Genomic DNA, 25,358 nt, shown 5'->3' on the forward strand with positions numbered 1-25,358 from the left:
TTTGTCTTCGTTAATGTGTATTTTCATCTAACTTTGATAAAAACAGACCATCTTTCCATATCATTATGGGTTCTACCACAGGGATGGAAAGTAACCCATCAATTACGACAGTGCTCCAACCCGGATAAGACCTCAGAGTCCCTCCCAACACAGCCCTCTGGGCAGCCTACTTCAGAAGCCTATACTATACTGAAACGTTTTGCCAGTTCTGTTCACATGATTTTTTAAAGGCTGTAAAAGTTTATAGAATGGTTGTACCCTGATGTGTTTTACTAATCCCATATTGGGTCACTATTTTTTTTTTTTTCTCTTTCCTTTCTCTAATTCTTAAAGAATCCTAGTACTATTTATTACCGGATCAAAATGAATAGATATTTTTTAAGACTTCTGATGTATATTTTCAAATTGGCTCCAGAATATTTTCATGGATATATATCCCCAACAGCAGTGAAAATGTTTTCCTAAAACTTTGTCAAAATTCACTATTATAACATAAAACAATAAATAGAAAACTATCATTTGACAGTTAATATCTTTTTATTGTTTTTATGTGTATTTCCTCAATTACTGTAGAGATTGAGCTTTCTTTTATAGGTTTACTGGCTATTTATATTTAATATTTTTTAGACTACGTACAGATGTCCTTTGTCCATTGGGAGATGTTAGCATTTCCTCATTGATTTTTAAAGAACCCATTATAAATCAAAAGTATCTATCACGTATCATATTTCTTGCAAAATTCTCCCAATCAGAAAGTTGTCTTTAAATTTTGTTTGTCGTGTTTTTAATGTACAGAAGTTTTAAAGTTTTGTTTAGTGAGGACCTAAGTTCAATTTCCCCCTGAAATGAACTGATCATCCCAGCCTACTTTATTAAACAAACTTCTCATTCTTCACTAATTTAAGTGCCATGTTGTCAAATATTTAATTCTCCTATAACTTGAGTTTTCTTTCATTGGTATCTATTTCATTCCATGGAGTTATGCACAAAATTCTGCACCTCTACTTCCTATCATCTTTTGCATAGCTTTATAATACTGTTTAATGTTACATAGAAAAAGATCCTCTCGTTATCCTAAAAATTCTAGCTATTTCAATGATGCTTTTTTTCTGATAAATTTTAGGATTATTTAGACATGTTTTTGAATTTCCACAGGAATATTTATTATAATTACATTAAGTGTATGCTATGGATTAACTGGGGGGAAATTGCTAGCCTTACCATATTCAACCTTTAATTCAGTTAGCTGGTCTTTCACTTTGTTCACATCTTTTACATCCTTTTGAGAATAATTTTGCTTTTTTCTGAGTTTTCTGTCTTGGATTCATTAGTCAAATGTTAATTTCTCAACTGAAACAATAACGAGAAGTAAACTTTCCAGCAGAATATTTTTTTTAACTATGTCAGTGTGGGCTGGAGATAAGGAGGAAAATGACCAAAAGTCCTTGTCAAAGGAGAGGTAATTTGCAGTAATTTGCAATTTGACAGGGTGTGGCCGATGGAGCCAGACAGGCTTGGGGTCAGCTCCCAGATTCACATTCACCAGCCTAGGGTTTACTCCTATGGGCCTTGCACCTTCTCTGTGAGATGGGGTAGTGACCCTGCAGGAATGTTAAGACTGGAGCTTGTGTGGGCAAAGTATCCAGTAGAGTACCTGGCACATTCAAGTGCTCAATAAAGGGTTTATTTAAAAAAGTCATTCCTCGGGCGCCTGGGTGGCTCAGTCATTAAGCGTCTGCCTTTGGCTCAGGTCGGGATCCCAGGGTCCTGGCATCGAGTCCCACATCGGGCTCCTTGCTCAGCAGTGAGTCTGGTTCTCCCTCTCCCACTCTCCCTGCTTGTGTTCCCTCTCTCGCTATGTCTCTCTCTGTCAAATAAATAAAATCTTAAAAAAAAAAAAAAAAGTCATCCCTCATTCTCCCTCTCCCCCACCCCCAGCTCTAGGCAACGACAAATCTATTCTCTCTTCCTGAATTTGCCTATTCTGGACATTTCGTTTAAATGGAACCATACAGGGCGCCTGGGTGGCTCAGTTGGCTAAGCGACTGCCTTCGGCTCAGGTCATGATCCTGGAGTCCCGGGATCGAGTCCCGCATCAGGCTTCCTGCTCAGCAGGGAGTCTGCTTCTCCCTCTGGCCCTCCCCCCTCTCATGCTCTCTCTCTGTGTCTCTCATTCTCTCTCAAATAAATAAATAAAATCTTAAAAAAATTTAAAAAAAAAAAAATAAATGGAACCATACAATTTATGGTGCTTTGTGTCTGGCTTCTTCAGCTCAGTGTTCTATTTCCAGGGTTCATTCTTGTGGCACCATGTATCTGTACTTCATTCCTTTTTACGAACAAATTTTTCTGTAGAGATACACAATAATTTATTTATCAGTTGATGGACTTCTGTGTTGTTTCTACTTTTTGGTTATCATGAATAATGCTGCTGTGAACATTTGTGGACAAGATTTTATGAGGGTGTAGGTTTCAGTTGGTTCAAATGGTAACTTCAGGTTTAACTTATGCCAGACTGTTTTCCAAAGTGGTTGCAAAATTTTATATTCCTACCATTGGTGTATGAGGTCCCCATTTCTCCACATCCTTGCCAACAATTGTTGTCTTTTTATTTTATCCACTCTAGTGGGTCTGAAGTGGTATTACATTGTAGTTTTGGTTTGCATTTCCTTGGTGGCTAATGATGTAGAGCATCTTTTCATGGGCTTGTTGACCATTTGCATATTTTCTTTGGAGAAATATCTATTCAGATCCTTTGCTCATTTTTTAAATTGAGTCACTTAGTTTTTTTTTTCTTAATTATTGAGTTGTAAGTGTTCTTTATATAGTCTAGATACAAGTCCCTTATTAGACATATAATTTGCAAATATTTTCTCCTATTCTGTGGATTGTCTTTTTACTTTCTTATGGTGTCAAACTAGCTTTAGCCAAAGTTGACTTTTATTGGAAAAGCCATTTCAGAGAGCCCTGGGCACACAGATGTCTTTATTGGTCCCTCTTTCATTTCTCCATTCTTTCCTTCTCTCTGTACAGACAGACTTCACTGCTTTGTCTCAGCTAACCAGCCCAGGCTAAGACCAAACGCATTAGTCCCAATCTCAAGCTCCAAAAAGAGAGAATCTGATTGTTTTCATTTAGATGAACTGTGGCCAGGGAGGTCATTGTTATATAATGGGAGGACAGCTCCAGGGGATGATGGAGGGCTGAAAATATACCCCTAGAGTTTTCTACTATCAAATTGAGCATGTCCCTCCACATTTTTGCACCTTTCTACAACAGCTTTCTTCGTTTTGGCATCACTGTGTCTGTGACGATGGGATGGCTCAGGCAAGAAAGCCATTAAAGCATTTCCTCCCCCCTTCCCCCACCACCTGTGTGCAGGCAGTCATTCCAACCACCAGTTGAAATACCTAGTGTGTCAGATATTATACTTAGTGCTGAAGATATGGGTATAACCCCAATACATTTTGGGGCTCTGTATGGCTCAGTTTATGTACTGAGACATATTTTAAAACACACAGTTTATAATTAAACTTAATTAAAAACAAATTGTGATTTTTTTTAAAAGATTTTATTTATTTATTTGACAGGGAAAGAGACAGCAAGAGAGGGAACACAAGCAGGAGGAGTGGGAGAGGGAGAAGCAGGCTTTCCGCTGAGCAGGGAGCCCGATGCGGGGCTCGATCCCAGGACCCCAAGATGGTGACCTGAGCCGAAAGCAGACACTTAACCGACTGAACCACCCAGGAGCCCCAAATTGTGATTTTTTTTTTTTACCTGCAAAAAGAATTAAGAAATATTGATGGGGAACAAATCCATAATTCTTCAAACCCTTTCAAAATCTCTATTCCTTCTTTTCTAGCAGATAGTAGATGCCCCAGAACATCTCACTTGTCAAATTCTGTCTGAACTTTTCCCGATGCCTAGTTTCCTTCTGTAGCTCAGGGCCTGTTTCTCTTTACCCATTTTTCCAGGGGTATTGCAAACATTTTATAACTTGGCCAGTAAAGACTAAACTCTTTTCAGGGGGTGGGGAAAAGGGAAAATATGAGTAAGCAAAGTGAAATTCTCTTCAGCTGGTTAGGGGTGGGAAGAGAGAGAGAACATAACTCTATCATACAGAGGTGAATGGGACCAGGTACTTAACCCTGTTTGGTAAAGTAGCCTGACAGGAACACAGATTAAAAGCCAGCAAACCTCTTCTTGGTATGGGGGAATATATCAGGGAAAGTCACACAGAGGTTTGAGGGGTATGTCAAAAAGAGTAGCAGTCTCAAGAGGGGTAGAATCCTTTGCTTCTGATTTACAAATGGGAAACATTAGGTCACCGGTAAACTGCAACTTGCATATCTATTACCACCCAACTAATAAATGGCAGAAGTAGAACTAGAATCCTCCTCCGACTTAAAGACCACATTTTTAACCACCGAACCACATTACTGCTCTTAACGGAAACATCACTTTCTCCAAATCTTACTAGCTGTGTGCAGATCTTGGGTCTCAACCCACAGAATACATTGGACCTCACAATGATTGTGGTGAAGGAGGACTGGACTCTAATTTCAACACATTGTTATTTTCCATCTTACCTCTGGAACGGACAAAATAGCACAGAAGTTCAGCTTTTTTTGCAAAGAACTAAACTGGAATTTGAAAGAGATTTATGGTGGCTTGACAAGGAAGCCTGGCTCTTTCCTCACGGGACAATGTCTGCCTCCCGCACAGAAGCAGCCTGCCTGGCGACTGTTTGCAGCCCTCCCACCCTCCGTGACTGCCAGGAGAGAGCCCTTCTCAGACTTGAGATGCTGAGCATTTCAGACTGCTCCTGGGAAAAGTGTGCTCTGATGAATGGAGCAAGAGTAGCACAAACCTCATTTGAAGGATAGCTGTCAAAAGGCCATCCATCCATCTATATGTTTATTCATGATCTTTTTGGATTTTCCAATCAACCAAACTTGGAAGCTTGCCTGTCAATGCTGCCCTGGAGACTCTACTCAGTCTCCGACTCAGGAATCAAACCAGAGCTCCGTTCCCTGCCAATGCACCGTCTGGGATGCCGGCTGGGTGCCCGGGGCTGGGAATGTTATTAGATGCTTGATAAATATTTGTTGAATCTTACATAAATTCACTTCCTGAAACCTGCTCAGAGATGGTGAATGGGCAGAGGGAAATGAGAAAAAGTGCCCTTCTCTCCTCCTAGGAGGTTGATTTAGTTATTGTATTAGAAATAGACATGCAAATTAGCATGTGCTCAGAGCTGGATAGAAATCCATCCATTAACCCAGATAAAATTTAACATATTCCATAACTCTTCTTGCTATCACTGGGTTAGGTTTTTAGGGATTCAAAAGTGACACATTTATAAAACTGATAGCTAGAAAAACTCCAAAGTGGTCTAAGATCTATCTGAACAAGGAGAAGATATGGTCTTGACCCCCAAGGGGTGCACGTGAGAAATGCCAAATCATCCCCCCTATATATACTATCATGAAGAACAGCAGTCCTATGGGAGTTTGGAGGAATTAAGAAGCTGGGAGGGGGGCACCTGGGTGGCTCAGTCAGTTAAGCATCTGCCTTTGGCTCAGGTCATGACCCTGGGGTCTTGGGATCAAGGCCCACGTTGGGCTCTCTGCTCAGCCGTGAGTCTGCTCCCTCTGCCCCCCAGCTTGTGCTCTCTAGCTCATTCTCTCTCTCTCAATTAAATAAAATCCTTGAAAAGAAGAAAAAGAAGAAGTAGAAGTTGGGAGGAATGAGATCATTTGGGCCTGGGGCGGCCGGAGAAATTGTTTATGCAGGGGACCCACCTGAGCTAGCTAGGCTCTAGGGGAGGCTTTCTGGAGGAAGTGTCTCTGGAACTAAATCTTGAAGAATGAGACAAAGACAATGAAGGATAACTCCAGGCAGAAGGAACAGCATGAAAGGGCTTTGGGAAGAGAAAGAGGTTGGGTTTTGCCCCGGCGCGAGCTCTCGGAGATGAGGCCATGACAGCGCGAAGGGCAGATCACAAAGTGTTCTGTAGACTTGGTTGCCACAACCACCAAGCAGAGGCTGGAGGCAGGGGCCATGCAGTTACCTGATACGAGTAAATAGTGATGAGGGGCTCTTCAGCTTTGAGAGTGGAAAGAAATGAGACAGATGGAGAGACCTGTGGATACTTCGGGTGTCGGTAAGAGTCTGGGGTAAAAATGGTCTATGTGTTTGTGGGCACAGTCAGCAGGCTGTGGCAGCTGGAAGTGGTAGTGACTAATGCCAGATGCCAAGGGCTGTGACAGGGCTGAGATTTTCCCTACCTGCAAGGTCATAAATTAGCCTGCCACCATGTAGATGCTGACAGAAGACCCAAGACTCCTGAGTCAGGGACCAGAGACCTTATTTACTCATGGCAACAGCAGGATCCAGAGCGTCAGCTGTCATAGCTGCTTCCCAAGCCCCAAGGCCCACAGGGGCTGTGCAGCTGGGTCTAGCTAGACATCCCCACACACAGTGGGTTGCCCACAGGAAAGGAATGGTGGGCCTGGGGAGCCCACCGCCTTAGAGCAGGCTGATCTTTGTCCAGAAGGAAGACATGACCTCATCCCCCAGGTGCTTGCTGCAAACACAATGTGGGGAAACAGCCTGGGACCAGCTAAAGAAAGATCAAGGCCCCTGGCAAGATGTGTAGGAGTGCCAGCTAAGAGGAACGAGGATCTGAGTTCAGGTCCCAGCTCTGGCTCTAGTGAACGTGGGCAGCTGACTTAACCTCTCTGAGCCTTGGTTTCCTCATAGACAAACTGAATACTGGAGTTTGGGGGAGGGTTAAATGGGGTTGTGTGTATACAGTATGACACAAGAGCTGGTATACAGCGAGAGCTCAGTAAACCATAGCTGCTAGAGTTCTCATTCTCTCTCACACACTCCAGCGTTTCAGGGCCTCTCTTTTGCAATTCTGAGAACTTCTATATTCAGTTTCCATGTGATGGTCCCCACCAGGTTCTGCCTTTGCCCAGCCTCCTCAGGCTGAAACCTCTAACTGGACAATGCAAAGGCCCAGAGTAGCTGGGTCGTGGGCTGCCCCCTTCCGAACAGAATCATCCTCAGCCCAGCAGGAACCACCTCAGCCAGGAGCACCCAGCCCCTCTTCAAAACCCAGCTAATGACTGACAGACTCCGAGTACAAAAGTCAGGCCTCCTTGTCTCATTGTGGAGTCAACTCTGTATGACAATTCTTCTTCCAGAGCTCCCTGGGGGAAGGCTGAAGCTAGACACCAGCTGAGATCACCTCCCTGCCTTACCCTTCCTCCCTTGCTCCCCTTGTCTTGAGAGCACCCCCTCAATAAATCAAGTACACTGAATCCCTGCCTCAGGCTCTTGGCAGCTCCTTGGGAACACCGCTCAGGGCTGACAGTCTGCTTAGTTCTTGATGAAGGCTTCGCATCAGATACCGTCTTTCAGGACTTGGCTCCATGCTGTGGAGCCCTCGAGGGCAACTCTTGCTCCCAACCCCAGCCCCCAGGTCTCTGGCACAGAGAGAAGAACGAGAGTCCTGCTGGAACAGGAGAGGAGTTTAGATAATACTCAAGTCATGAAGCGTCCAACCCCTCCTCTGACTTCTCCAGGCTATATTTGTACCCATTCTGCCTGTGAAGTTGCTGCTCTGTGTTTGACTTCTTTTTCTGCCTTCTCATTTGGCCATGAGCACCTAGGGGGCAGGAAGTACAACTGAGCGGTGGCCGCATCCTCAGCATTCAACCAGGGCCTGCGGGCAGTGGGTGTTCAGCAAACATTTGAGGAACTGCCTTTCCCCGGAGTGAAAATCCGTGACAGCCAGGACCACCACAGAAAGCAGAGGGCAGATGGCCAAAGTGACGGGTCCTGGAGGGACCCACCAAGAGACGGCCCCCACTGGGAAGATGGAAGATTCCAAAGAGAAGCAGCTGCTAATTCCTGGGCATAACGTGTGCCAGGCATGCTGCTGTGGGTGCTCTGTAGATGCTCATTTAGTTCTCAAAATTTTCCTTGGTACGTGCTCTTCTCCCCATTTTACTGAGAGGTCATCCACGCTCAGCAAAAGTAAGTAACCTGACCAAGATAAAGCGTGAGAAAGTGGCAGAGCCCGATATCAAGCCCTGGTCTGGCTGTTCTCTTTCCCCTCGGACAGGGTCTTAAATAACCTCCGGGAGAGTGTGGACTTGCTCTTCCAGGAATCTGAGTCCCTATGGATGCTGGAGCTGGGACGGGCTGGCTGGCAGCGGAGTGGCAGGCCGGCCGCATGGGCAGCCGGATGGAGGTAGACGGGGAGTTGGGGAATAAATCTCTTTTTTTTACTGGAGCCGACGGTCAGGAACGTCTCAGCTGCCGCGAGGAGCCAGCAACAGAGGCTGAGCCGATGCAACAGACTGTCCGGCATGACGCAGAGGGGCCAGGCTGGGGGCCCCGATCTGCTCAGACCTTCTGGCTCTGGGGGGGCGGGTGTGCTGGGCACTGAGCAGTGTGACTCCCACTGGGCTCCATTTCTCATCAGCTGACAGACCGGGCTGGCTGTGAAGCTTTCTTCCAGCTCTGAGTCCCCGGTTCTCAATCAGTGAAAGGTCTGATGCTTCCCATCCCTCTTTGCTCCTCTCTGTGTAAATCCTGGGCTGCTGACCAGCGATCCAAGTCCCTCAGCTCAGCCAAGGCGACAGAAAGCCTGACTTTCTCAGCCTTGAAAAGAGCTGACAGGCTGTTCTCTGGACTCCCCTCTCCAGGCGGCATTGACAAGGGCTGGAAGACGGGGACTTTGGCACGGGAGCCTTCTTGAGTTGTTCCACAGAGGACCTCTTCTCTTTCCCAGGCATGGTGACAAATACTGCTGCTCCCTCTGGCTGGAAGGGCCAAGGGGGTGTGGACAAGGTTCCCATGCCTGGGCTCTTAGGAAAATTGCAAGCGAAGGAAAAAATGCGCAAGGGCTTTTGGCTCTGCTTCTTGATCTGACGCCAGATGGCCACTAGGTTCAAAATTACATCACTATTGACTATCTGAGTAATTTCTCTGTTTGACCATTTTGAAAGAATAGCTACCTTGGCAACAGATTGTTATCAGTTCCTTAATGATTTGGGCTGAGGAACAAGTTTCCTTTGTGCTGAAAACCAGTGGCCCTAGCGCTGAATCTGCCCGCCTCCCCCCATCACTGAGTGGATGCTACAATGTTAAGAAACGGAGCTGGGTTTGACAGCCACACTTGTCTGCTGGGCAGCAAGGGCCAGGTCCTCAGAGCTGGGATTCCCGGCGTCACCTGCCCTCCCAGCATGGGCTGCTCACTGAAGGCTGCTCAGCGCTGCAGGAGGATCTGATGTGACTCATCCAAGCGTTGCCCTGAGTGCAATCACCCTCAAGTCCTGCCAAGGCCACTGGGGGTCCGGTTTCTGATGCTTCTGCTCTCCCTAGTTTCTTGCTGCCTCCTTCTCTCACTCACTGGATGCCATGCATTGTCCTCTGTGCTTCAGATGAATTTAAAAAGCAGGATGGATTATCCAGGAAGTATCTAAACAAAACAAAACCAAAACAAAAACTAGGAGATTCACAGCGAAACAGTTGGCAGAGAAAGGTGCGGCGTGGTTTCTAAGGGCCATGTGGAGCTGTAGAAGGTGGGAGGGAAGTTGAAGGCGAGGAAATGATGCTCAGAAAGTTGAGGGGGTTTGCCCAAAGCAACACAGCGGCCAAATGGTGAGGCTGGGATTTGAAGTGTGCCTCACTGCCCTGCAGGGGGTAAAATAATGGGCTATATCAGTAAGAGTTAGTAGAGCCCTGAATGTGACTTTAAAAAAACAACTCTGCATAATAGCAACTATCTTCACGCCTTTGATCATGCAGGGATCGCGAATGCCGGTGAATGAATGAGTCATTCTGGCTCTGAGGGACAGAGCTCCGCTGCCTTCTCCTGACTTTTGATCTTGGGCTTCGGGGAGAGAAAAGCTTCCAAGCTCCCGCAGACCTCCCTAAAGCCTCCCAAAGGCTTCCTGCAGGTAGCAGAAACGCTGCCCAGGCCAGCTTTTCCAGCTTTGGCTGAAAAAAGGAGGTTACATTCAATCCTCTAAATCCAGGGAAGAAAAGGCAAGGGGGACTAGAATGATTAAAGGCCAACTATTTTGGGAGCTATGCTTTACATACGTAATCTCATTTCTAATTTATCACGAGCCTACAGGTAGTTATTATTGTGCCCGTTTTACGCATCAGAACACGGAGGTCCAGAAAGGACAAAGAATGTGGGTTAATAGAATGAAGCTTTTATTGTTGCAGCAGACACCGAATACAGACATGGTCTTCATTTTATAAATACCTTAGTTTGGAAGTAAGGGCACTCACCAGGGGAAGCAGTGGTCACATCTGCAGAGACCAGCAGTGGCAGAAGATAGAGAGGGAAAATTCTGCTGCTTTCAATAAAGTAACTGAAATTGGAAAAAGGAGTTGCCTCTACACTGTCTTTACAAGAAGGCCGGTACCTTGGGCCCCCCTCCGCAGTCACTGCAGGGCTGTGGCAAAAGGCACAGGCTGGAGCCAGACCACTGGGGTGGGAACTCTAACCCTAAAACTGTCCTAACCAAGCAACCTCGAGGCAAGTCTCCTATTGTCTCCAAACCTCAGTTTCCATATCTGTAAAGATAATAATGGTCCCACCTCTTGGGGTTACATGAAGCAATTCCTGTGAATATCAAAATCACTTAATAAATACTAGCTATTATTATAATTTTTCCTTTGAGGGATAAATGGAAAGCTGCTTTTAGCAACAAACCCATTGTCCTGGATTTTGTTATAAATGGCTCAATGAGGGGCACCTGGGTGACAGTTTGGTTAAGCGTCCAACTCTTGGTTTTGGCTCAGGGTCATGAGATCAAGCCCCACGTCAGGTTCTGTGCTCAGATCAGAGTCTGCTTGAGACTCTCTCTCCCTCTCTCTCTGCCCCTCTCCCCTCTCTTAAATAAAATACATAAAGCTTTAAAAAAAAAAAAGCCTCAACATTCTGTTCAGTTCGTGTCAAAGGCATTTTCCACATTACGTGGAATCTCTAAATCCTTGAAATAGTTTGAGTGTTGGAAGTGACCTTTGTTTTTGTTGTGGTAAAAAATTTTTGTTTGCCTTTAATTGGTTTGAAAGGGCAAGATGATGGAGGGTGGGCATGGAAAGCTAGGAGGAGGCAAGAGAAGGGCTGAGGAGGTCCTGGACGACTGCTTGACTCTCAGTGCCCCCACCAGCGCTGGGAACTCAGAAATGACAGATTACTTCCTGTGTGGCCCCAGTCCCACCACTGACAAGTAGCACTTTAAAACTTCGGATTGAAAAGAGAACAATAAACAGCAGTCTGGAAAGACTTCTGACACAAGATTTAATTCCTCAGCAGAATCTAGACCATCAAAGATGAACGAATGCAAAACAGGAAGCAGTGAGAAAAATGGCCTCTGTGTTCAAATACGAGAATATCCTGGCATCCCTGGATTTCATGTTAAGAAATCAGGCCTTTAACCGAGACTGTGGTGCAACTTGAACAAAATGCAGTCGGTACGCAGAAACAGGTCACGGCTACAAGCTCCTGGTCAGCGGTTTGATGTAGTGGCCCAAGCGTGAACTTCTCAGCCTCTTTGTGGGTGAACTTTTTGTCCCTCAGTTTTTATATGAAACCGATCAAATCTCAGGGCTGTGAAAAACCTCTCCCTTGTCAAATCTCCCAGTCACAGTTACATCGTGAGACAGAGAGATTTTATTCCTCAGGCTTTGTCTTGGAGAGAAGACCAGATTGTTTGGGGAGAAATTGCTTGATACTTCTCTTGGGAAGGAGAGGAAGGCCTCAAAGACATAGTCAAATGCTGAAGTAAAAGGGACAAGAGAGGCTTGTGTTTCTCCTCAGAGGGACAGGGGGACAGTGAGGGAAGGGGTGTGTGGAGTTGGTTCCAGCCTCACCACGCCTTTATTATTTTTTTTAATTCCAGTGTAGTTAACACACAGTGTTCTATTAGCTTCAAGTGTACAATAGAGTGATTCAACAGTTCTCTACATTCCTCAGCGCTCATCACAGTAAGTGCCCTCCTGATGCCCTTCACCCATTTCCCCCATTCCCCACCTGCCTCCCCTCTGGTAACCTTCAGTTCTCTGTGTTAAGAGTCTGTTTTTTGGTTTGTCTCTTTTTTCTTTGTTCGTTTGTTTCTTAAATTCCACAGGTGAGTGAAATCATATGATATTTGTCTTTCTCTGACTGACTTATTTCAGTTAGCATTATACCTTTTTATTTAAAGATCTTATTTATTTATTTAAAGAGAGCACGGGCGGGGAGAAGGGCAGAGGGAGAGAGAACCTCAAGCAGACTCCCCGATAAGCATGGAGCCTGATGCAGGGCTCAGTCTCACAACCCTGAGATGATGACCTGTGCCGAAATCGAGAGTTGGACGCTTAACTGACTGAGCCACCCAGGTGCCCCAGCATTATACCCTTTAGATCCATCTGTGTTGTTGCAAATGGCAAGATTTCTTTCTTTCTTTCTTTTTTTTGTAGCTGAGTAATATTCCATTGTGTGTGTGCGTATCCATTCATCTATTGATGGACACTTGGGTTGCTTCCATAATTTCCCACCACGCTTTTATAGTCACCACGGTGGCTGATTTCAGGCCGTGCTTGGTATGGGTGAATTTTTAATTTTGTAGGGTAGAAACCGGCAAAGGGGCTGAGCTCTGCACCAGAGTGATGTGTGTGAAACCGAGAGGGCAGGCCGTGAGCTGGAGGGGCAGCTGGGGATTACTGTTAGTTACCCACCGGCCACGTTTGCCATCCCAGTAGCACCTCTGAACACCGCGTGAGGTCCCGCTCAAGAGTCTGAGCTGCAGGGGCGCCTGGGTGGCTCAGACGGTTAAGCGTCTGCCTTTGGCTTGGGTCATGATCCCAGGGTCCTGGGATCGAGCCCCACATCGGGCTCCCTGCTCAGTGAGGAGCCTGCTTCTCCCTCTCCCACTCCCTCTGCTGCTTCCCCTGCTTTTACACTCTCTCTCTCTCTGTCAAAAATAAATAAAATCTTAAAAAAAAAAAAAAGTCTGAGCTGCAGGCCTGGCTACCTGGAGCCAGCTGTGAGGACTACAAGATTATCATCCACTACCACCAAGCAGGGCTTTGTGTTTTCCCAAGGCTCTCGGATGGTCAGAGCTCCAAGCCACTCGGGCCACTTGACCCAATGCTCCCTCTTTCAGATACATTTAAAGCAAACTTCCAGTTCACCTCAGAGCCATATCGCGTGGGCTGTTTTGGTTTGAACTGGGGCAGCAGTGATGAATTCAGTGAGGTATACATAGCAACTTCCTTCTGAAGGCATCGAAGACCTTGCCTGCTTTTCATTGGCTATGCATTCCTCCAACACCAACTCAAGATTCACCCAGAATTGCATTTCCAGGTCACCACAACCTAGTCCCAGTTACTGGTGTCAGTCAGTAAGAATTTAAAATCCCAGCCTGGCCACTTTCTCATTGTGTGGCCTTTGGCGGACCTATATTAATTTTCTTAACTGAGAATGAGAATATGTGAGAAGTGTTCAGCAAATGTTTGGCACATAGATTGTCCTTAAGGAACGATAAGTTTTGGGAAAGTTTGAAGAATCTCAAACCATGAATAACTCACAAATAAGCTGACATCTACCTACTATTCTTAAAACAAATTGACGAAGTATGAATTTATTGATAAATGACTTAAAATTTTATTTAAATACAAAGTATTTACTGCATGAAAGGATTCCTCTATAACTTTCCAAAATTGTTCACCTCTAATTGCATTGAAATCTTCCTAAAACATGGCTTGTGTTGTATTACTCTCCTACTCAGACGTTTTCATCTTTCTCTGTGCTGGCTGGACACTGGGGCCACCTCTATAGCCTGGCACCCGGGGTCCACAACAGAGACAACCCCGTGCATTTATGAAGCTCTTCTCATCACATCCCTGCTGCAGGCATGTCGGTCAACCTGCTCGTCTGAAAAGCATGCTCTGTCATCCAGAGAGGGGGGCCATCCTGTTTCTTCAGCCACTGGACTTGGAAGAAGTTAGTCACTAGAAGGGGAGTGAGAGGAGAATGGGCTGAGTGGAGACAGGCCGCTGGGTGGGTGAGGGGTGGACGTGAATGGGGGTCAGGTGTTCTCAGCAGGAGGAACAGCCAGAAATGACTGCCAGTAATGAAGAAATGAATGCAAAAACAAGGAAATACAGCTACAAGAGCAAAAATTTTGGCGAGGGGTCAGAATCCTACATGTTCTCGTGGCCCATAATCTCTAGCCGCCCTGGGTGGGGTCTGCCAGTCCCGCTTGAACGTTCTCCTGTTCTGTACTGTAATCTTCTTAGGCCACTCTAACGCTTCAGTAACGACAGTAAACACACTGTCTTGTGCCAGTTGTGTTTGAGAGAATAAAGGAAGGGACCTAGGAGGGGTGAAGCTGACCTAGAAAAGGGGCCCAGCGCAGAAAAGTCTGGATCATCAACAGAGAAGCCTCGGTAGTATGGGAAAAGCTAGAGCAGTGACAAGCAAACCTCAACCCCAGACATTCCCATTTTCCCTGTTGGCTTTCCCCTCCGTCTCCCGTCCCTGACACCCTCCCTGTTTCCCTTGTAATTTGTACTCTGTTTTGTTCTCTCCTGTGAGAATGAAGGCGCTGGATGTTAGACCTGAAAGTCATTTTGACATTATCTAGAAGCAAACTCAGGGCTCCCATTTGTCCCTCCTCCGGTCATTCACTGTGTAACCTGGTCTTGGTGTCACCCTCCTGCTGGAACCGTCTAGGAGTCTATGCTGATTTTGCAAGAATAAATAGTTGTGGTTCAAATCTCTTGCTCAATTTTTCAGATCTGGAGATTTTGCCACATAACCTTTCCAATGCCAAGAATTCGTACCCCTGAGGCTTTCCTCTCATCATTTAAGATTTTCAAGAAGATAATTTAGCCCCAGTACTGGTGTGCCAGATTGACAGCCTTAAAAACAAGAGGTGAAATCCAATCTGGATGGAGCCTGTGCCCGTTGTCTATTTTTAGGGAAAAGATTATTCACCCATATGGCTAGCTGGGAATAGAGTGGGGGTGGCGTAGAGATTTAAACTGGCCTTGACCCTAAATCTCCTGCTCTCAGTTGGGGGGGGGGAGTGGAGGGTGGAAGGGACAGGAATTGTTCTCGGTCTGGGAGGCGTGCAACCCAGAGTTTCCCAAAAACAATTGGATACTTTGCAGAGTGATAAAAATAATCCTTCCTTCTAAAAATAACCCCCCCACCCCCCGGAACGAGAAGCCTGGATTTAATTACAGTCACTACGTACTGAGCACGTACCAAGGTACCGAGGCCTGAGCTGCTTCTTTGCAGATATCATCTGGTGCAACCCTGCTCTGACCCCATGAAGCAGGTACTTCTATCCCTGGGGAGAAACGAGCACATTGAGGGTCTGAGCAGAAAATCAAAGCCAGCTCATCACTTAACCTCAATGGTTTCTGTTTTCCTCAAATGTCCTCGGCCAGAAGTTCCCACACCTCATGTCACAGCAGAATAAATGGAGGAGCTTTAAAATAAATAAATAAATGTATGTGTGTGTGTGTATATATATGTATATGTGTGTGTGTGTGTATATATATGTATATGTGTGTGTGTGTGTATATATATATATATATATATATATGTCAACTCCTGGGACCTGCCCCAGTCCTGCTAAACCATAGAGTTGGGTAGGGGCAGATATATATTTTTTAAGTTCCTGAGATGATTTGGATGGACGGGCCGGTTTGAGAACAGCTGTCTGAGCTGCAGATGGGGACAGGGTGATGTCAGGAGTGCTCGAGGCATGCCACCTCGAGGTATGCCACCTCAGGCTTGGGCCCTCAGTGTCCTCCCATTACTCTCTCAATCCCTCCACTGAGCCAAATTCACTCTGACCTTGGAGCTGTCCAGTCCATCCTCACGTCTCTACTTGGATGTCCCCTACTCATGGAAGTCAACCCTGTCTACCTGAAGGGGGGGTGCGGCGAGCGACAACCCGGGAGGATTCAGAAGCCAGGGTCGGGGAGCAGAGTTCCAGTCCTGGGTTTCATTTAATTACCTGCACGACAGTTTGGCGAGCCCTCCTCCTCTCTGAGATGCTCTCTCCTCACCTGATAAGAGAGGTTTTTTGCCTTTTGGGCTCTACTCTTTGGAAGCCATGCAGACATAGAGTCTAAGAAGATTCGTGGAAAGTAAGTTGTTTGTTCTCCTTTTTCGGCAGATGCCGACGTTCTCCCGCTGTTTGCGCTACAGACGCACTGTGAATGTGTTTCTGAGTGAACTTCTGCATGTTCCTGTGAGATTTTGTGATCTTCCAAGTGAACAACCTGGCAGTGCCAACACTGATACTGAAGAAAAGAACTGCTGGAGAATTCTCATGCAAGGTTCAGTAATAGTATGGAAACATGACCACGTCTGTGAGTCTACACGGCGGAGACTCAAACAACAAGGAAACTTCTCCCACTCGAGTCGTAAAATCATTTTTCCTTCTTTGTAATTGTTTTTGACATTCTGCTAACAAGCACTGACAGAATGACTCATTGATCTAGTTCAGTCTTGTCTTCTCTGTGTGAATATGGTTGTGTGTATTTGTGTATTTGTGTTAATCCTCCACGTAGTATTTCCAAATAACAGTGAAGACGGAGTTAATCTTCTAAAGGGCTTGCTCTCATTGTCAGCCCTGGCGGTTTGTCCTGGGAAGCCTATCAGGGCTGAAACTTCACCAGCAGAGATAGAAGAGGTTCCATTTGCCCTCTTGTCAATCCAAGCCCACGGACTGTGAGCATTAGGAGCAAAGCAGAAAGAGGATGTACGTCGAACACATTGATGCCCTTCAGTTTTGTGGATCTGTTGAAACTCGCTGCTATGGCCGGTTTAGTTGGTGGTATTTATTATCTTGGATTTTCGGGCTCTGCACTTGCTCCTAAAGCAGCGTGTTTGTCTGTGTGCACTGATGGCTGAATTCCCATGGCGGGGGGAACCCTCGCTGCTGCTGACAGGTCCAACCCCAGCCTTCCCCAGGTGTGCTCACCACGGCCCGCAGAGCACGTAAGGGCACAGCTATCTTGATTCTGTTTTGCAAGTGCTATCTTTGTGTTTCCTCATTTTTCTTGATAATGTCCTTGTGCCACCATCACTAGGACCCGGCGATTGTGCAAGGCAGACAATTTGCCTTTATTTGCAAAACACGGAATTGCAATGGATGACGGGAGTGTGTTGTTCCCACACAAGGGACTTTCAGGAGGGCAGAGTAGCTAGTAGCTGTAACTCAAAGAGACTGTCTTTGGTCTCTGGTTCTGTAAATGCTCTAGAAGAAAATAATGCTTCAGAGACTCATTTGCATCACGGTAGCAAAATTCAGTATAACAGTATAACAAAATTCAGTTCTTCAATAATCTAAAATAAGAATCTAAATACAGGCTTTTCTTCATTTCACAATGAAGAACTTTGCCATATTCGTTTCACCACAATTCCAGCAAGTTCCTGCCCATAGCCCATTAGAAGGATCAACTTGCCTCACATACCTCAGGGAATTCAGCTGATGAAATCAGTTGGACTAACCAAGAAGTCAAATGCTCATGTTCTAAAGCTCTGCTTCCCTCTCTTTGTCGCATGTTGTACTATATAATGAAAAGATGTCCAAGATGTCAATAAAGTAATAGTATTTTTTATGGTGGCATGGCAAATAAAGTAAGCTGTCTGTGATAGGTATGGCCTATGTTTTTGAGTTTTATGGAGTACTAGAAGCTAACATCATAGAAAAACAGTTTAATTTCAGCATGTTCATGCAAATCTGAGGAGGCTTAAAAAGACATTAATCCTTGAGACAAAATGTCTGGCTCACTTATGCTCCATATCCGCGCTATCTTTGCAGAAACTCTCACAGCGCTGGATGGCTGGTGTCAGAAATCTGTGACAACCCACGATGAGTCTTGTATAGTACATGGTTAAGAGTATTATATTGCTGTAAATTTGGTTTGGTAAAGCTTTGCTTGATTTAGAGGTTAAGAAGAAGTGTTCTCTTTTTAACAAAGTAATTTCCATGGTGAAATGGTTTAGAGTGAAGTGACATAAAACAATTATTTTCATCTAAAAATCTATTATGTCACAGCTGTAATTCGAGGAGAGAATGCTGTGCTTTGGTCTGATTAGTTTAGAGATTTGGTGATTTTTCCTGGGAACGTTGTTCTACTTGGAGAGGTCACACATCTCTCGGCCGTGTACACAAACACATGCCTTCAGCCTCATGCAACTTTGCTTCCTGCCACTTATCCTTTGAGGCTGATTTCCAGGCCTTTCCACTAGGGTAGAATGTACCTCCTCTTCCCTGAACAGCAGCCCCTCCCCCCCCACCACCAAGTCCACGTCCTCAGGAAACGAAACTGAAGACTCCACTGTGCAAATCCTCACGATCGCCCACCTCACATGACAGTTCTTCACTTCCAGGGAGACCAAGCTAAGAGACTCAAGTTAATTTGTTTGAAATCACCAAGTCAAATACAAGCAAAACACCCCAAAATGAAGAGGAGCAGTTACACGATAGAGGTGCAGAATATTCTTTCTCAGGTCGGCAGCCATGTTGAGCAAGCCCTGGATCTGTTGGCCCAGGGAGCCCAGCTACGGAGGTTAGCCCCCCAGGTGACACTCTGGGCCTGGGCTAACCTGTCTGGCTACTCCATGTCTTGTATGTCTGATGCCTGTGGCCTAAACACATCTGAAACCCCTAATTAATGCAGAAGATCCCAAAGGGGCATTGCCACAGAAGCCAGTGCCCGGGGCCGGACTATCCGAGGGTTGTTTTCCATGATCTCTAGTGTTGGGCTGTCCTCATGGCTGAAATTCCACAATGACAGATTCGACCTTCCTTCCCTGGTATAAAGTTATCCTCGCCGAGAGAAAAATGATATGTTGGGCCATTCCTTTAATCCAGCACCTCACCGTTATGCTGAGGAATGATAGTCATTGTTTCAGATACCTCTGTGTCTTGCCATCTATCAATCTGTCCCCAAACTGTATCTCCATGTTCCCCGATTCTTTTGAGTAATTCAGGTCCCAAGATTTGGAAGACAGCTCAGTTAAGAGAAAAATTCTCAACCATAAAAAATTAAAAAAAAAAAAGGAAACCCAAAGCAATTAAAGCTTTAATTTTTTATGATCCATGTTTCTATAAATGTAAATGACTAATAGACATCATGAAATATTAACCAAGTCAGTAATCCAGGATTATGTATGATGCCAAATTGTTCCCCATTGTCAGTGAAAAAGCTATCAGGCAGCAGTTTCTGAAAACAAACACAAGCTTCCAGATGTCCCAGCAGGGGAGTGAAAGCATGCTCAAGGCCTCATTTTTCATAAGGGCCAGTCTTGAAAGGATCAGAAGGCAACTCTGGACTCCATGGCAGGGCAGAAAAGAGGGTGGGGGCAGGAGGATGGGGGTCAGACCTACAGAAATATATACGGGGCTGTGATCTGATGTAGCAGGTGTTTTTGTAGAGGGGACACCTCTAACCAGGATTAAATTCTGGAGCCAAATGTGTTCATGTATCAGTGGGTTGTATCAGAGGGGAGGCCCTGCTAGAGGTTCAACTTGTTTTATTATTTTCTTTACTTCAGCAAAATAGGTAATGGGCCCCGTCACACTGTAGTGAGTGCTGAGCGTAGTCTTGGAGGCATGAGCGCAGCCTCTGGAAAGGGTGTTTGGGGCCCTGGAAGTCACAGCATATGGCCTCCTACAGCAGGCAGGCTGTCCTGGGAGAGAGAATTCATTTAGAGGAAGGCAACATGTGGCCCTGCATCCCAACTACTTGGAACCAGCTTCAGCCCTGGGAAGAGGTCAAGCATGTGGAGCAGAGACTAGAGCACCCTTGGTTGGCTTAGTGCCGAGGGTGTGTGATTGTCTTCCCTAAGAGAACCAGTGCATCTTGGACAGGCTTCCCAGCCAGCAAAGGGGCTTCTCAACAGGGGTGGACAGAGCTGGGGTATAGTCTTCAACAGCGACACCACATGTCAGAGAGAAGGACCACCAGAACTGAATGGATTGGCTCTAGTTCTCTCTTCTGCTGGAATTTGGAAGCTGGGCTAACCTACTTTGAGGACAGTCAGGGATGGAGTGGGGCAAGAGTCTCAATAAGGAAATACTTTCTGATCATAGGGTGTATGGTATGAGCAATTATTTTGTGGCAGAAACCGTTGTCTACTGACCCAACAATCCTTCTCTGGAAGAGCCTTTTCTGGACGAACCCACCTGCCATCACAGAGACTTAAAATGCCAAGTGCTCACTCTCCCAGACAGTCTTGCTATGTGGTCCAGTTTTGGTCAATAAGACTGTGGGATGATTTACTAGGAGCTTGAGGGGAAATTTTTTTCTCCTGATAAAAAGAGAGGAATAGGCAAAGAAAACTTTCCTCTTTCTTTCTTGTTTTAAACAGTTTGAGTGTGGACATGACATTTGGAGCTGTGGCAGCAATATTGTGACCATGAGGGAAAGGCCAGGAGAATCACATATAAGTCAGCCCAGAACTCTGACACTACACAGCCACCAAACCAACTACTTACTTCAGGACTTCCTGTTAGGTGAGAAAATGCCTTCTCCCTTTATGAGTTTTGTTTTGTTTTTGTTGGGTCTTCTAGTTTTAGTTGAAAACACTTCCATTGACTAGTAATGTCTTTGGTTGTAAATGACAGAAAACCCAGCTAACCCTGGCTTAAGTCATAGGGACATTTACTATTTACTTAACAAGAAGCCTAGAGGTAGGTGATCCAAAGCTTGGTTCATTGGCTCAGCTATATCATCAAGAACTTGGACTCTTTCCCTATGTTTTCAATAGATGTTGACCTCTGATTGTTGTCTCATTTTTGCAAAATGGCTGCTGCAGCTCCAAACATTCCATCCTGGCATAGGATGGGATGGGAAGAGAAGAGCAGAAAGGGACACTTCTCCCCAGCTACCTGTTATCAGGGAAGAATATCTTTCCCAGGATCATATGGCATCCATAGACCAATCACTGGCAGAAAGGAATGACACAGGCATTATTGACTTCAACCAGGTACTATTGGGTACCTGCTCTTTTCTCCTTCCTCTGCTCTTTGCCTCTATCAGCATGTTCACTGCCTTTGCTTGCAGCCATCAAAGTGGTCTCTTGGTGATATTCTATTTTTTGGGTTTCTGTTGAAGATCAGATTGGTTGCTATGGTTTGAGCTTCACTCTCTCAGTTGGGCCCATCACAGATTGTATGTTCCCCACTCCTAACTATTTGCTGATGTTTCTAGGGCAAACAAAAACAAAAACAAAACCACAACTTCAAGGGGCTGCTTCCATTGGCTTTTCCCCAGCCAGACCCTAGAGCAGTGGTCCTTGACAAGGGCTGAGTTTGCACATACACCGCAGTGGACTTGTGGTAGTATTTGGAGACATTTTTAGCTTTCACACCTGGGAAGGTGATAGGGTTACTGGCCTCTACTGGGTAGAAGTCAGGGATGCTGCTCAATATCCTGTGCCCAGGACAGCCCCCTCCAACAAAGAGTTATCCAATCAAAAATGTCAGCAGTGCCAAAGTTGAGAAGTTTGGCCGCAGAGGGTGGACCAGGCCAGAAAACCATCTTTCCTCCTTAATGCCTCCTTGCTTGTGCCTCAGGCCCTTATAAATAAGAAGAGTGTCCCTGTTCTATGCCCTAGGACACCAATGTGCCCCTTAGCAGTTTAGCAGTGACCAACTAAACACCATGAACACAGTAATTGTGTTAATTCACTAATTAAATAAACTCTCTTCTGAGTCTATTTTCACTTTTGGACAAATTGCAGCAATCACTTCATGACTTTTGTACAAAATTACAAAGTGTTGCAGCATTGGCAACAGGGTCTCCAACTGCCATTGCATCAGAGACAGGCTCCGTGGGAAGAATGTGACAGATTCATTCCGCTAAAGAGCTTTAGAAGTGAGCGAAAGGGCAGCATGGAAATGTTCTAGAACTGGGACTTGGGAACAATTATTTTCTGGGGCAGGATCTACCCACCCCTGCCCACTTTCATTTTATTTCCACCAGCTTGAATGAGTACTTAAAGTTACCTTCTCTTTAGAGTTGTCATTCCTCAATTTTCTCTCTTGTAATATACCTTCCTATTCTTATCCCATTTTCATGCAAAAAGAGAGAGAGAGAGAGAGAGACCAAGCGAGGGAAGGGAAAGAAATCCTGCACATAAGCAGGAGTCTCTTCTTTTCAGTGTCAGAATTGGCTGTTTCAGGAGACATTTCTGAGTTTTCTCCTAAAGTAATCACTCCACTGGGAGACCATAAGAAGGTAAGGCAGAGCGTTGGCTGCTGTTATGAAGAGCTCCCCATGCCAATACAATGTCATAAATCAGTTAGAAATTTCTCTCTCGTGTAACTAACTGTCTGAGTGGGTGGTCTCAGGCCGGCAGGGTGGCTCAGGGGTGTCCAGGCCCCAGGCCCCTTTGCTCTGCGTGCTGCTTCTACCTCATTGTCAAGATTGGCTGCGCCATTTCCCACTGTCACCCCCACATTCTAGCCAGCAGGAGCGGAGCCTTGCCCTCCCCTTCAAGGGGCATTATCTGCAAGTTGTACTCAGTACTTCTGCTCGAGTCCAGTTGGCCTGAACTTAGCTGCACAGGGTGGGGGTGGAAAATGCCGTCGATTTGGGGGGCCCAGCCTGCTAGCTACACTGTGAGAGTTCTATTACTAAAGTGCTTGCTAAGTGTCATGCTCTATGTTGGGTTTTACAAGGATTACTTAAGTAATCCTTACAATAAAAATAGATACTCTTCTAGTCTCCGTTTTACAAACGAGGAAGCTGAGGCATAGAAAGGCCCCACCCCAGCGGCAGATCCTTATTTGTTAAGGGAGTGCTGGTGGGCCACACGGGGAATGGGGAGGGGGACAGGATGGGGAAGAGGGAGGAAGCTGGCAAGGGCTCCGTTTCAGGCAGAGTCCCAGCCCCAACCTGATCCTGCTCCTGCAGAAAGTTCTGGAACATGGGTTGAATCTTGGAATTTTCCTTTGAGGCAAGGGAGCTGGGCATTCACACCCACACTAGTCAGGTGCTGGTGGTCACCCTGGAGGGGATACCCAGATGCTCCCAGCGCTTTGCACCTGCTGTACAACCAACTCCAGGAGCCCAGGGGTAGTTCTCTGAAAAGGATCCCAAGAATGAGCCCTGAGAGCAAAGGTCAGGAGTGAGGTGGGCACACAGAGCCGGTAGCAGGAGCTAAGGGGATCTTGGCGGACACTGTGCAATGGCACCTCCCTGCACGCCTTCCTGGCACCTGGTTAAAGAAGTCCCAGGAGCAAGGCCACTTGGCAGACTTTTGCAAATGAGCAGCCAGTCCTGCCTCCCCAACCTCCCACACATACCATTTTAACTGGTCACACAGACGCTGTTTGCTCTGAAAAATGCTTCATTAAGTCACTCAACAAATATTTACTGAGCACCTGCTATATGCTGGGCTCTGGTTAGGGGCTGGGCATATAAAGACCAATAAGACAGAGTGATCCATCCCCCCTCCCCCCTCCCCCCCCACCAGGAGTTCACAGGCTGCATGACTACAAAGACCGAAAACGGAATTGATTTTTAGATTCCGAATAATCAACGCCATAGAGACCTGCTGTCAGAGGTGAGAGAAGCAGAAAACGTTTGGCAGAAAGGGCGGCATTTGATTCTGGGCTTTAAAGGATGAATGAGAGCCCTTTTGAACAGCGTGTGCAATGCCATGGAAGTGAACGAGCCGCGTCTGTGTGGTGGGCCGTGGGGAAGTTGCTGAGTGAATGAGGGCGTGAAGGAATTAATGAACGAGTTGTCCCAGGGCTTGGTGATTCTCAGGGGGAGAGAAGATCATCCCAATGTCATTGTTGTAAGTAGATTTCTGCCCAAAGGGCACAACCATCTCCCTCTCATCCTCTGGGCCCCCCAGGAGATTCTGGCCCACCCTTACAGGGCCAGAGACTCTAAACGGGAACACCTGTGACCGCCAGGTGTGAGGGGCAGAGGGAAAAGTGCACAACGAGCCCTGTGGGCCTGGAAGAGTGTTCTTTTTCTTTCCATCCTTGTCCAAACCTGACTGACCTATAACTTGGCTGCAGCATTACCTCGTGAAGATGGGCAAGTATCAGGAAGCTTCACCTCCCCCCATTTGAAACCAGGGGAATAAGAATAGTTTGTCCTGGTCCCGAAATTACTTCAAGACTTGTAGGCAGCAGATATCCTTCAGGATAAAAGATACATGTAGTCTCCCCTCTCCCAGACCAAATGTCCTCAAGGTCAGGTTCACAATCCCATATGAAGTGTGAAGCGCAGTGAGTCATCGGGCAGGGGCCGGGGCCTGGGGTGTGGGGCTGCTCTAAACACCTGCACCTCCAGGCAACCCTTGCACAATTAAAGATCCCAAATTTTTTTTATTGATTAGCTTGATGAGGCCATTGGTTTGATGACAATAATATAAATCAAGGAGAAGACCCTGCATTTTCAAATAAATAAGAAGAAACTGAACAAAACAAAACGTATGTTCTAGATCTTTTGCTCCCTCCAGCATCATTGCTACACCCTCTTTCTGTGTCAGGAGAGAGGCTCCTGTGAAAGCTCACCCTGCAAATCCACAGGGTCTTTTAATTTCATACTCCCTGCCCAGCGCCCTATAGAAATTGCTTCCTCCAGAGTCTCCTGGGGACTCACACGTGGTGAAAAGACATTAAAAACAGATACCTCCTTTGATAGTGAAAGAGAATAATCAGCTGCAAGTCTTGGGTTGGCCTCCGCTGCCCTTGGTCTCTGTCCCCAGATGTGCTGGGGGAGCCCCCGAGGCCAGCAGAGCCCCTCAGGTCCTAGGGTAATTTAGCGGGAAGCAGTTGGCAAATGGAAAGCCCAATTAGGATGCTGTCAGACTAATCTGTTGGTTCCAAGTGTCACATAGCTGTGGCTAAGAATTGGAAAGAACATTATTTTCTTTCCGAGAATTTGCAGTTTGGCCAGCTTTGGGGGAGGAATTTCATTAAGGAGGTGGGAGGGTGCCTGTTTATGGAGTTGTTGCGGTTTCCTCGCACGTGCTCATTTAATACTCCCACCCACACCGTCCTGCATAGTAGTCGCAATTGTTCCCATTTTATTGATGTTTTACAACTGTTATTGCTTAGGTGCAAAAGGGTTATGAACTTTTAACCTTCAGTTTGCACCCAGGCTTCCCTGACTTCAAAATTTCTACTTTCCTTCCTAATGCTACCTTAAATTCAAATTAAACCTTTTTTCAAGCATCAAACATTTCCACACTCACCCCCTCCATAGGAGCCTGGGTTTGCTCTCTGTCCCTCACTCATCTAATCCTTCTTAGGCAGAGGGCAGGCTTGGAGACGATAGAA

General features: G+C 46.0%; 1 protein-coding gene across 1 annotated transcript; it reads left to right on the forward strand.

The window, feature by feature from the left end:
• The first annotated feature begins 8,119 nt into the window (after positions 1–8,119).
• Positions 8,120–17,686, forward strand: LOC118356149. The gene is made up of 2 exons (XM_035723361.1): positions 8,120–8,266; positions 16,215–17,686. The coding sequence occupies exons 1-2, from the start codon at positions 8,195–8,197 to the stop codon at positions 16,488–16,490; spliced, it is 348 nt and encodes a 115-aa protein (XP_035579254.1). The 5' UTR covers positions 8,120–8,194; the 3' UTR covers positions 16,491–17,686.
• The last annotated feature ends 7,672 nt before the right edge of the window (positions 17,687–25,358 follow it).

Source organism: Zalophus californianus, chromosome 12 (assembly GCF_009762305.2).
Source record: "Zalophus californianus isolate mZalCal1 chromosome 12, mZalCal1.pri.v2, whole genome shotgun sequence".
Taxonomy (NCBI): Eukaryota; Metazoa; Chordata; class Mammalia; order Carnivora; family Otariidae; genus Zalophus; species Zalophus californianus.